Below are 13,334 nucleotides of genomic sequence, written 5' to 3'. Positions count from 1 at the left end.
TCACAGAGGAAATGGTTTCAGCACAGAGGGATTGTGGGAAAGGAGAAGGAATTGATTTCAGGGTTTAATGAAACGGCAGCAGAAACCAAACCAACAGGAAAACACAGAAATGGGAAAAAGGAAAGCGAAAGAAAACTCTGAACTTTTTTCCTCCCACATCTAAAACAAAAATCAAAAAAAAAAAAAGCTTCTTCTTGTGTTTGTGAAATATTTCTGTCAGTCAGCTGCAGCCTGGAGTAACCTGATTACTGTAGCTCAGGTGTGTCCTTTCAGGAAGTGATTTTTGGTTGACAGGAACAACGAGTGGAGGGACTCCCAACAACACGGCGAGAAAATATCAATTTTCATCAAACCACCTGACCTTTTCCTGCCTCAGCTCCATGTTTGTGTGGCTGAAGGTCACAGAGTCTCTGCCAAAGTGACCAAAGTCTTTATTTCCTGCAGCATAGGAGGCGTGCTCTTCTTTTTGGGAAATGAAATCGGGGGGAGGTCATGGCTCAGTGCAGATGGAAAACTGTTCTGAATCAGAGAAATTCTCACAGATCAAGATGCTTTTCAAAAACGGACTGAACTGGTTGTTTTGTTGTGGAAGAAGATCATCAACTAACCGTTGATTCTTCATCAACTAACCGTTGATTCTTCATCAACTAACCGTTGATTCTACATCAACTAACTTGATTCTACACAGTAACTACACTTTACAACTCATATAGAGTCTAACTTAAATTTTAAAGTTATTTTTGTCAACATTGTGTCACTTTTGAAGCAATCAGCTGTGACTGGGTTTAAAAGTTCACTGCGTTTATAATGTGAAACTGAATAATAATCTCTATAGAGTTTGAAGAATTTTATAATCAAAGGTATTTTCAGGGTTACGGCTAACGTTTATTTTAGAAATTGTTTTTCTGATGATTAATCGATTAATCGGATGAAAAAATTGGCACATTCTGCTGATGTTTTTGTACAATTTCGGCTTATTTACTGCTATGTTTTGTTTCTGAGTTTATGCTCCAGTTAACGATTCATTACTAAATTAGTTGACAATAATTTCAGCAATCGATTAATCCGATTAATCGTTTCAGCCATAGATATTTTACATAGAAAGTATGGCAGGCATAAATGCTTAACCTATCAGAACTTTTTCTGAAGTGATTTTCTACCTTGATGATTTGATTTTTGACTTTTACATCCTGTTTTAAAATGTATTATAGTTGGTTGAAGTTTATATTTTTTATAAATTTTCTTTAAATCATGTTTTTCTTCTTCTTGGGTTTGTTTTTTCCAGGTTACTGAACCTGTCTCTGACCTCTGACCTGGTCCCTGAGCAGGACGTGATCGACGTCATCATTCACGTTGGACGAAACCCTCAAGGTCGGAACCTGGCCTGGAAATACTTCAGAGACAAGTGGGACATCCTGAACGCCAGGTGAGACAGGAGAACCTTGTCCCGGTTTACTTCCTGTTTCTGCGTGTTCCTCTAACCGCGTCGCCATTTCTGTCCAGATACGGAGAAGCTTTGTTCATGAATTCAAAACTCATCGGTGGAGTCACAGAGTTCCTGAACACGGAGCGAGAACTCAATGAGGTAAATACAGAAACACAAACAAAACAAACAAACTGAGTCTGCCGGACGATCAGGAGTGAAACCAGCTTTAGTCGAACTCCAGTCTGGTTTGTTGGGGAGATGCAAATGCGTATTTGAGCTGAAAATCAAACTCTGGTCCACCTACAAACCTAACTGTCTGTTTGATTGAAATGCAAAAGCAGTAAGCGGACTACACCGCACTGCATTCTGGGTAAATACCAAAACAAGTGCGCTAGCTTAATGCTAACGGAAGAAATGGCTCGTGATTTTTAGCCAAAGACTAAAGAGAAATCCTCGAATCGCTAAAATCTGACAGCGATCCACTTTGTCTTATTCAGAGGTTTTCATGTTGTTTCCTTCAGTGGCTCTTGGTGTAGCGCCCCCACAGGTGAGGAGGGGAACAGGTTGCTTAATTAATTAGGATAGTTTGAGAAAGAACTGAAACAATTGAAAATATAACAAATGTTGTAACTTTGGTTCAGAATCTAATCGGATCTACCAGACTATCGGGGACTAAAACACCGTATATCTCCTTGATTTTTAAGCTAATGTTGTTCCCCCGCCCTATGATATTTAGTAGAACTGATACACTGTTATGAGTTTGGTTATAAGAAGAAAATCTGTCGACCAGGATAAATGTTCCTTTTTATTACCAATTTAGCAAATGTAAATCTTGTGGTACTTCAGTAAAGTATGAAGCAGCAGGACTTGAAAAAGCATTTGATCTGCGGCCGTTAGGAAATCTGAGACACCAATTAATCACGGCGTATTAACACGTTCTCCTGGGACTCACCACCTCATCAATATTTCACATCAAGGGTTGATTAATCTGGGTAAGTAAAGCTGGATTAATCATTTCTATGTCGAGTCATTTCACAGCCGGTTCACCTGTTTTATTCAGACAAAGGCAAAGACACCTGGATAAATACATGAAGCAGAAATAACATAAAAGCTGAAAGGTTAACGGTGTTCCTCAATGAAAATCTATCCCTTCGCCCTTTTTTCTACTCTTCTTGTTGTTATGGTAACAAATTACAGTCTCTGTATGGCCTTGACTGTCAGTGAAACCTCTGAACAAAACATGATTATTTCCCTCGGGACGCCTGAATACAAAACCTCAACAAAGGGAAAGATTGACATGGGGTTTTTATTTCAGATCTGAACAAATGTCTGGGTGAATCACTCTGGGGAGCAAAAAGGAAGAAAGGAAAGGAAAAAGTAAATAGAAACTGAAACTGTGGAGGGGAAGAAGGGAGCAGCGTTAACAAATGATTCAAAGTAAAGAGACTTAAAGGGAAAGGTTTCCTTCTGTGCTCCACTGGATCTGTCAAACTGTGTACAGAACCAAGTTCTCGCTTTGGTCTTTGACCTGAAACAAGTTGAATTATTTCTCTTTTCACATTAAAAAAAATCTTCTTTTCAGATGCTTTTCTTTAAGTTACTGTCACACACTTTGGGGTTTTCAGCTGAAATGTTCCCAGTGCTTGATCAGAACTTAAAAAAATAAAACGGCTAAGAAACTGTCTGATCTTCCACGGCTGGAGTCCAGTGTCATTAAATCCCACTAAAAGTCTCCAGTCAGTAATCGCTCCTCTGGTTTACAGGACCAGGATGCAGAAACACATTGGCTGCGTTTCTGCTGACGGAATTAAAAAAAATATTAGTTTAACAGAAACATGCCAGCTAGTTTTGGGGAAGATGTTTTTATTGGCCTTATTGAAATTGGTTTATTTTGCAAAACACTTTTTTTGCATCATGAGTCACATGATCACAGATTGAATGTTACTGCTGGCAAAACTGACAAAAAAGAAGACGACAGGAAGTGGTTGGAGGATGATGGTGCTGCATGTTTTTTGATGACTTATGACTTGTTCATGTTTAACACGTGATTTTAATTTTGTTTGTTATTTATCTGAAACTCCACAATTGCGAAATTTAATTTTTCACCATTAGTGGAATATTGAAAAGGTTTTGCGTACATTTATAATGGAAGCTCAGCCAAAGCCGCTGTTTGTCATACTATCACTTTGAGATAAAACATATTTGTTGAATAAAAATACACGACTTAAACATTCACAGTTTTACTGGGTTGGTTGAAGTCGATGTTGATTCCAACACCGATAACTCTTGTTTTTTAACGTTTCTGTTTTCGCCCCATCCTCTCCCTCCACCATCGCCCCTCCAGTTAAAGGAGTTTATCCAGTCCAGCGGCGTGGGGGCGGGGCCTGCGCTGCCGCGGGCGCTGGAGATCGTAGAGGGGAACGTCCGTTGGCACCGCCTCCACCGGCGGCACTTCTACCAGTGGCTTCGCAAACCTCCGAGCTCCACCTACGGCTAACGCTCCGCCGGCTCGCTGGAGCGAAGCTAACTGCACTCTGACTGCTAAGCTAATGCACTTCTAGCTAACGGACGCACTCAGAACAACTGGCCTGACTGGTTAATGGGCCGGTTTCTGAACTGGTTTTGTTTTAAAAGAAGTTTAATGTGTTCATCGATGGTTTTTCTCAACATAAAGCCCTTGTGGTCAAATTGTGCTGTAAAAACGTGACAACGGTTGATCCAGGCATGGGTTAGCTAGCCTCAGATTTTATATCCGTCAACAAAATAACAACCAACTTCAACCAACAAAATGAAACAACAAAAACTTTGGAATTTAAAGAAAACAGAAATGTTTGGCCGACCCTTAAGCTCTTCGCATATGGTTTATTTCTTTCCACTGAAAACAGTTAACTGATTGCGATATTTGATATTTCTGATTTCTATCAGTGATTCTGCTTTCTGTTGACTTTCACCTGAAAACAAGACAAATTGTTGCGAATAAACCCAATGTCCCATTAGGCTTTAAAGTTTAAAGGGTTTATCTGCAGGGAGGTGGGCTGTTGAAGCTTTTTGATTTGAGACTTGATTAAAATAAAAAGGTAAATTTATATTAATAGCATTATGGCAGGGATACAACATTATTTTTTCTTTTGTGGAAAATTCAACCCTCTTCCTTTATCTGTGGCAACAAACACAAAATGGATACTGACAAAATTATTTCAGTTTGTTACTTTGAGTTTCTTAGTTTAGTTTTCGTAAATCAGTTATGAGCCTACAGAAACAAACACAAACGTATCTACGACAACCTCTTAAATGTTTTTTATATGACACAAAAACCTTTTCCTGGCTGAATTTCTTTTCAACTATGTGCAAAAAAAACAAATAAATGATTGATTTTGTTTAAGTTAAGTAAGGGAGTGTTAATTTGAATATAGCACATAATATAGATGCAAAAGTTGGTGAAATTAAACATAATTGGCTTTAACTTCAAATCACTAGATGGCAGCAGAGGATTTCTGCCAGGGGAATGTGTGGAATATGCATCAACAGGCATTAGTGGGAAATGTACGCTACGTTAGCCGCATTAAGACTGGAAGTAATTTGAGGCAAACAATCTTAGTAGATGGAAAAAGGAGCTCAACAGACCACTGGTGTGGACCAATCAGAACAAAGGAGCTCATCAGACCACCGGTGTGGACCAATCAGAGCAGATGGGGCTTAACTTCCAAGTTCTCTCTGAGCCAAACATCTAAAATCAAGTTTAACCTGAAAACATTCTGAACAAACAACATTTTTTTGTCTTTAGAATGAGAAACCTTTCTGTGTGATAGAATATCAGAGATTCAGATAGAATCTGACTTTTATGTGTTTTCTTTATTTAACCAGCTTTAATGTGAAGGCGTGTCGATCACTGCTGTAATTAACACGGTTTGAACCAGGTCTCCTCTGTTCACAGCATTCAGAAAACTCATTCAGACTCATTACGGCTTCGCAGCGTTCACACTGACGCAGCTTGAAGTCAGAGAGCAAAAACTTGAACGGTTTGAGGCTTTTGTTGCTTCAGAACGAGAAACAAAACAAAAAAATGAAGATGACAGCAGCTTGAACACTTGGAGCCCCACATGTGCAGGAATAATTGTTCTCTGATGAGCGACGATGTTCTGGTCGGTCTTTTGTTTTAATGAGCTGCAGAATGTTTGAAGATTTCAAAGAGAAAACAAAACAAAAATGGCTGCAGCATGAAAGACACGATGCTGTCAGACATTTCATCCCGGCAGGTTGGAAAATAACAGGTTTGACAAACATTTGAAGTCTAAATGTCCGACAGCATTTTACGACAAAGCTATTAATTATACATGAAAGTCTCAATTTTCACCCTTTTTTCTATTTAAGGCTGATATCAGTTTTCCGTTTATAAATTCAGACATGTTTACCTCAGAGGTGAAAATCACTCATTATTTTTATTTAACAAGGAAAGTCCCAATAACTTAACATTTTATGGCGTGTAGCCCAAATCCAGTCGAGTTACACGGTTAAAATGTAAATTAACAGAAAGAGGCTGGAAGGAAAACGTGGATGTTGTTAAATAGTTCCAGGGTTGGGTATCTGCTTTCATTTCTGTTGCAGATCAAGATTGCAGAAGTTTAGAAAGTTTTTCTGCTTAGTTTCTTCAAATCAAGTAGTTGTTGTGATTTTGAGACTTCATGATGCTGCAAAGTTTTATTTTCATTAAAAACGATCCAACCAAAGTGATGGCAATAAAACAAGGTAGTTTTAAAAAATAGTTTACAGCCAGCTGCCCCGTCCTGCAGAACCCAGCAACTTGGTTTTGTGAGATGTTTACAGACTGAATTTTTATTCATTTAAAAATAAATTTGGTCCATTCGACATGGATTAAAAATAAAATATGATTTTCAGTGTTAAATGATTTCTTTTCTTTCCCTTTTTTGTAAAAGAAATAAATTACAAAAAGTATCTTATTATTTCAATCATTCTTAAAACACGCTTATCAAACAAGATGGTGGTCATTTGGTGAGCTAACAAAACTGAATATAGAAAAAATAGATTTTCCTGAACTCTTTAAAAACATAAACTAAATTACTTTTATCTCCAAGCCTCAGTTTCCCTGACCTTTCATTAAGTATGGAGGCCAAACCATGTTTGTCCAGTGAAAGTCTAAAATCCTCCAACATCCGACTTTAATCTGGTCCAGTTTCATTTCCTATTGAAACCCCAAGAATAAAATCCTTATTTCTAATAGTAATAACTCACTGATGATCAGATACATATTTAGTACAATCTTTAACATCTTTGTCAACTCATTTTGTTTTTCTGACCTGACATGGAGAATAAAATCTGCTGACTCGGCTGATCCCATCCAGGTTAAACATTTGGTTGTTTTATATGCAGATGATGTTGCTTTTTACAGCAGCTTTTCCTATGTTGACGATGGACCAGATTGGACATGATTACGGAGTTTGGACTTTGCAGTGAGACCACGCCCCGATGGACCTCAGAGTTCGGCTTTCTGTGTGCAGTGAATATTTTTTCGCAGGATTCTCCGGTTTGTCGGACAGCTCTGTGTTCTTTGAACTCATCGTCCGGTTGGACATATCTGGTTGTCTTCAGCGCGGTGGAGTCTTTGGACGCAATTTTGGAACAAATCACGAACTTTACTTGGACTGTACCGTTTATTTTGCTCTGGAGAAACTAAACTTTCCAACGGATCTTGACAGAACATTTTGAGAACCTCGGACCGGAGAAACTTTTCGGAGTTGTTCCTCTGCTGTTTGATCCAGCTTTGATGTTCATAACTGAGCCATATATGAATGAACGGGCCTGCCTCCTTCTGTACATCGTGTCCAGTGATGTGTGAGCGTGATGATGATGATGATGATAATGGGAACGGCAGAATGAGGACGGCTAATTATGATTCTGGTCATTAGAAGCTCTAATTGGATCAGGAGGAAAGGCAGAGCGAATGACGTGGCTGCCATAATTGTTGATGACGTGAAAAAAGCTAATTACTGTGCATCATCAGCCGTTAACGTCCAGTCAGGGAAATCGGGTTTACAGGCATTAAAAGCACACCACATGTACGATAAACACTGTAAATTATACAAATGTGATATTTAAAGAGAAAGTGCAATCTGAAACTGTTTGTGTTGGTGAAAATGGTGTTTATGGTGACTGAAGGCGCACGATCAAAATCTGAAGGAAACAGGAAGTTGCAGGCAACATTTTAGCCCTACTTCCTGTTTACATTGTGTTGGTTTGTTGTGTTGGACCGTATTAAAACAAAAACAACAAAAACTATTCTGTTTGTGTGAAAAACCAAAACAAGTTTCACCTGAAGTCACAAACAACCTGAAGGAAATGTTCCAGTGAGGCGAGTTTCTGCTGTGGCTTCATCTTACAAACAGGGTGGAAACAAATCGGTTGATGTTCGTCGCTTTTTAAGGAACAAAAACAGTGGTTAGCTGGAAAGGAGATGGAAATGTAATCAGGAGAAAAAATGTTCAAACCGTCTTCTAAAGTGGTGCAGCAGAGTGTCAGGGAAAGACTAAGAGCTTTTTAAAAAGATACGGGGAAAAGTCGCAGTGTTACCAGATGAAAGCCTTAAAATTACAACAAAATGTTTAATGGGAGCAAAACTCAGATCCACTCAAATCACCCTGGTACCAATAAGAAGTTGATGCAGATTAAGAGTTTACTTATTTTTAAAACTGATACCAAATCGTAACTTCACAAGGCGCCCAACTTTCCTCAGTTTAATTTTATTTTTGGTATTTTAGTTAAAAAATTACTACTTCATTTTACTGATATTACATCTTTATTCTGGTAATATTATGGCTCTGTTCTCATATTTTTCTGACTTTTTTCTCAACACATTCTCAGCAGAATAAAAGGAGCTTCTTTTAAGTAATTTAACAATGAAAAAAATAATATTGGTAAATGTTTTTTTATAACACAATTGTTAAAAAATCTACCACAGAAACTAATGATTTTTAAATCCATATTCAAGGATTATTAAAACAAGCTGTTAGTGGGCCTGTCACAATTATACAGCTGGACGATAAATTGTCCCAGAAGTTATTGTGATAAACGATAATATCGTTTTGAGACCATTTTATAGAAATATGATGATAATGGGATAATAATAATAATGCAAGGACACATTCTCAAGTTCATATGAACATTTAACGCTGGAACAGGAAGACAATTTAAATATCCAAAATAAACAAAAATAATTATGAAGTTTCTGTAAACGGTGGGTTTCACTGAGTCTCGGTGGGTTTCTGTGGGTTTCGGTGGGTTTCTGTGGGTTTCAGTGGGTTTCTGTGGGTCTCGGTGGGTCTCGGTGGGTTTCTGTGGGTCTCGGTGGGAGTGTACCACCCCGTGTTGTGTCGCTGTTTGCGCCTGCTGTTAACATGCAGCTCCACATGCGGCCGTCTCCAGTGGACGGCCCACATTAACATGCATCTCTGGTGTCCACTTGTGACGGGTTCCTACCTTTCTACTCTAAATGCAAATAAACACAGCAGCCAGGCAGCTGTTAGCAGGCGGCGGGTCTGGTGGAGGGGCTGCTTGTTCTCAGCGAAGCGCCGTATTACGTCGCGTTCCCTGGATGCCGATCGGCATTCCTGATGGCGTTCTGGGAACACCTGAGTGCCACTGATAGCAGGATTTTGACAAATATTTCTGTGACTGTTATTTGAAACATGTCATCTGGGGGAGAGGTGTAAACAAAGCATGAGTCCATGAACTGATTGATTTCAGAGCTCCCTGTGAGCGGATGTGAGCCGACTGGAGAAAATGAGCTTTTTGAACTCAGTTTCTTTCTGAACAGTCTCTTTTCTGCGCTGGGAAGAAAAACCAGGAGCAAAGCTAAAAATTTCCCCTTCTCACCTGGACAAATCAAACTTTAATGTGTCTTAATGGGATTTTAAAACTGACCTGATATGCTTCCTTGAACATATAAAACATGTTCATTACCTTCAGGAAATGAGGCTTTAGTTGGATCCTTTAGGGCCTCTGTCACTTTAAAAACCAATAAGCCGCTGCTGGCCACGCCCCCAAACTCAACGTTTACACTCACACACGAAAATGGCTGAAAACAGATGCGCTTTTATGCAACCGTACGTCTTTGAAAAGCAGAAGTGGAAGCTCCTGCACAACCAACAAGAATCTAGCAAAACACTCATCTTTTCCAGCAGCCATTGTACAGCACATAGAGCGGTAAAATCAGCCGACTAAACGTGCTGGAGATCACATTGGGTTGCTAGGTAACAGGCAGAACTCTGCTGGGGTTGCTAGGTAACAAGCTGTGGTTGCTGTGTGGGGGCAGTGTCTGCTGATTGTGACGTTTCGTTCAGAGGTTTTTGAAGTGGATCGTCTTCCAGACACCAGAAAACTTGAACTTATTGCCACAAAACGCTGGATGTTTTTATTTAAGTGCTTCAAACACCTAAAGACTGAAGTAATGACTGAGATTGGGTAGAAAACATCTGTGTTTTAAAATCTTTTCACAGATTCTTATCTGAGTTTATGTCTGGACTTTGACTAGGCCTTCCTGACGCATGAACCTGCTTTGAGCTGCAAGTCTGGCTCCGTTTACGGTTCCTGCTGGATTCTGCCCATCAAATAAATTGCATAAAACGTTGTTATAAATAAATGAAATCTTATTTTTAATCAAATATCCAGCGGCTCTGTAATGTGGAGGGCAGAGCGCCGCATGCTGAGCCTCCATGATTGTTATGTTCTAGTAAATAGTTTGAATGTGATGAATACCGGCTGCCAAACATCAGAGCTGCTCTTCCGGAGGAAAATGACACCTGAGTGAGTGGAGATGATTTTAGTCTCTTCCTCTCTGTCATTACTGGAAATCATCCGTTTTAGTCGCTGCGCTGCTCTAAACCAGACCTCTGTGTTTTCCTTTCAAGCATCCAGACGTTTCTGCAGCCTTTTAAAGTTTTCTTCCACAGTGGGGCTTTCTGTTGGTTTCTCTGGGTTTTCTTTGTTTCTGGTTCAGACCTAGACTTCAGACGATGAGAAACCCAAACAAATGGAGGACGAATTGACCGTTTTCAGCTACAATCCAGATATGTCTGTCATAGCTGGAGATAGCTTTCCTAATTTTTCAGCTGCAAATTAGGGAAATAGTTGGTCCTTTAAAGGGGCAGAATTATGTGTTAGTCATTTTATAGCACAAAAAGTAACTATGTTAATGTTATAAAAATGCTACGTCTATCAAATATGCCTTCTTATTAACCAGAGGAGTAACTTCTACTGTGAGCTCAGCAGTTGTTTGCTAATTGCTGCTGACTAGTCTGAAGGAGCTGAGTGGGGGAGGAGCTAAGCCTCGAAGGCGGGGCTAGGTCCACCCAGGCGTTTTGCTCCATGGTTGCCATGGAGATTAAAGGATTTCTCAAACATGAGTCAAAGCAACACTGCAGGTTTGTTTTTGAAGAGAGAAAAACATAACATGATGGAAAGATTTTTTTTTAAATACATGATGCTGCCTCTTTAAATAAGCCATAAATGTCTGATGGATCCATTTAATGTAAAAAAAAAAAAAAAAATCTGATTAACCATTAAAACAAAGTTTATAAGGAGCTGCTCTTCCATTTAGAAGCACTGCTTTGGTATTTTTGTCAGCCTGCTGCCTTCAGCCTGCACCAGGTAATATTTTAGCCAATCCAAACGCCGTTTCACTCAGAGATGTTGGATAAAGTCCATCGTTCCTCCATTACCGGCAGGATGAATTACTGCCCTGCTCCCCCTGTAGGCAGGATGTAGCATAGCTGCCAGGAGCGTCGATGATTTAGATCCATCGTCTCCTCGCCTGCAGCAGGACGAGCAGTTCAGCCGATGGAAGAATCACAGAACATAACGGCTTTTTAAAGGTTTTATCTCCACAGACAAATTAATTATTAATAAATAAAACACAGAGAAACATCTCTGCTGTGGTCAGGATGGTTGGCAGATCATTAAGGGAGAAAACTGAATGTGATCAAACATTAATGTTATGATTTAAACGGTTTTTAGGTTTTCAGGAAGTGTTTTTTCCAGAACTGGGAGCCAATAATCTGGGAAGCTGCTCAATAATCTGGGATTTCCAAATTGAAGTCCAACTTTCTGTGGTCAGAGAATGAAGCTCAGAAATTACAGAAAAACACTTTAACCAATTAATTTTGATAAACTACATACATGTTGAAAATGTTTTGTTTTTTTTCAGTCTTTTTGTTTCCTACAGTTTCTCTTTGCCGGTAAATCTGACGCTAATTTCTGCGTCCTAATCTAATCTCACTGGACGCTGAAGAAGACTGTTAACGTTTTCAAGTTGAGCTAACAGGAGTTAGCATGTTTATTCAAGCCTAAAATAGCATCTCAGTGCTAATGCTAACACTTATGATCAAACAATAAAACGTTTTGGTTAACTGAAATAAATGAAAACTAATGTAGAAAAACTTAATTTTCACATTTTTTAATTGTTACTCCTACATTTTTTCCAAAGGTGACCGTAAATAAATTATGTGAAATCTGACTGTATATTAATTCTTGCTATAATAGAAATTTATTAATTTATTCATTACTATTTTATATTTGAAATTAACTCATTTACTTCATTTATTTATTTAATCTCCACACCAACTTTTTTTTTTAATTTTCTTTCGGGTTAATAAAGATAAAAATATTTTTTACATCTTTTTAAACATTATTTCCTTTTGTTTGGACTCTGAAGGGCAAGTGGAGAACAAACTGATGGGATTTTTTTCTTCCCATCCAAAACACAAGAAAAGAAACATTTTTTCTGAGCCTTTTCTTTTCTTGTTAATTGTATTTTTACTTATTTGCTCAAATAAGGCAAATAATCTCATAAAGGACAGAAAAATAAAATACTTTCACCTTTTTCTTGCTTAACCCCTGATACTTTTTGCCATTATCTTCGTTTCCTAAAATATTTAAAGTTTTCTCTTACTTGCACATAACTGTCAGTCAATAGAAAACGAACATTTAGTCAGACTTAGAAAATGTCTTTTTTTCTTTGAGCTGAAATAACGGTGCTGATGAAAAGTTGGTTTTGCAGTTTTGCAAACGGCTGTGATGTAATCAAAGGTTTGCGTTAATGTGAGTTCTGCAGAATAAAGCCGTTTCTGCTCCTGGTTTTCTGTTTCCGTCATTAGGGAAGCTGTAGAGCCTGAGAACAATCATCCTCCCAGCAGGCGCTCCGGTTCTCTGCCGGATCGACTCCTAATCAGTTCTGCAAACAAAAACGGGCAAATATCACTTTAAGCTTCAATATCTGTTTAAACTGCGAGACTTTAAAATGTTTGCAGCAGGAAAACTTTCAGTAATTCACCCAGGATTTGCTTTCTGGCTTGAATAATTAAGCAGAAACAAGTTTGTGTTGTTTCCGCCGCCAGAGAGCAGCGGCGGCTGATGAGCGTTCCCACCGGTGAGCGGCGCCGCTGGCCCACTTTTCCCAGAATCCCCGGCAAACCGCAGCTGGAGCAGTTTTTACTAATTTGATGGAGGGAGGAAGAAGTGTCGGGTTCAGGGACTGGATCAGAACCAGAACCCCCAGAGCTCGGAGCGCTACGTGTGTTCGACGTCTCTCCAAACTTCTTCCACGGTGATGAATGACGCCGCTGCTTTCCCACGGCATCATGGGAAATCACTCCACGGAGGCTCTGGAGGGTTTAACCCTCGCTGTGAGGACGCATCAGGAGGGAAACCAATCCTGCCGAACTGGATCCGTTCATTTCGCTCCTCTAATCAGCTTTTAGAGCAATCAATGAGTTTTCTGCTGCGTTTGCGTCCCGTCGCTATGAAGACGTCAGGGAAACGTCTGGAAACGCGGCGGTGTGTTTGTGGGCGGAGGCTGCTGAGATTAATGGCGCTGGGAAGGAAAGTGACAGAAAGAGAA

At 39.3% G+C, this 13,334-nt stretch overlaps 1 protein-coding gene across 1 annotated transcript in view; it reads left to right on the top strand.

Moving 5' to 3' along the window:
- LOC106957563 (thyrotropin-releasing hormone-degrading ectoenzyme) overlaps window positions 1-5,490 on the top strand; it is a 162,778-nt gene extending 157,288 nt beyond the window's left edge. The window contains exons 18-20 of the mRNA XM_015048950.1: window positions 1,286-1,426; window positions 1,504-1,585; window positions 3,771-5,490. Coding sequence (XP_014904436.1) covers window positions 1,286-1,426; window positions 1,504-1,585; window positions 3,771-3,923 — 376 coding nt within the window. The 3' untranslated portion in view covers window positions 3,924-5,490. The remainder of the gene's footprint in view (window positions 1-1,285; window positions 1,427-1,503; window positions 1,586-3,770) is intronic.
- The last annotated feature ends 7,844 nt before the right edge of the window (window positions 5,491-13,334 follow it).

This window comes from Poecilia latipinna, unplaced genomic scaffold (genome assembly GCF_001443285.1).
Source record: "Poecilia latipinna isolate Pla-1442-1.1 unplaced genomic scaffold, P_latipinna-1.0 Scaffold915, whole genome shotgun sequence".
Classification (NCBI taxonomy): domain Eukaryota; kingdom Metazoa; phylum Chordata; class Actinopteri; order Cyprinodontiformes; family Poeciliidae; genus Poecilia; species Poecilia latipinna.
This window is presented reverse-complemented; position numbering and strand designations above follow the sequence as displayed.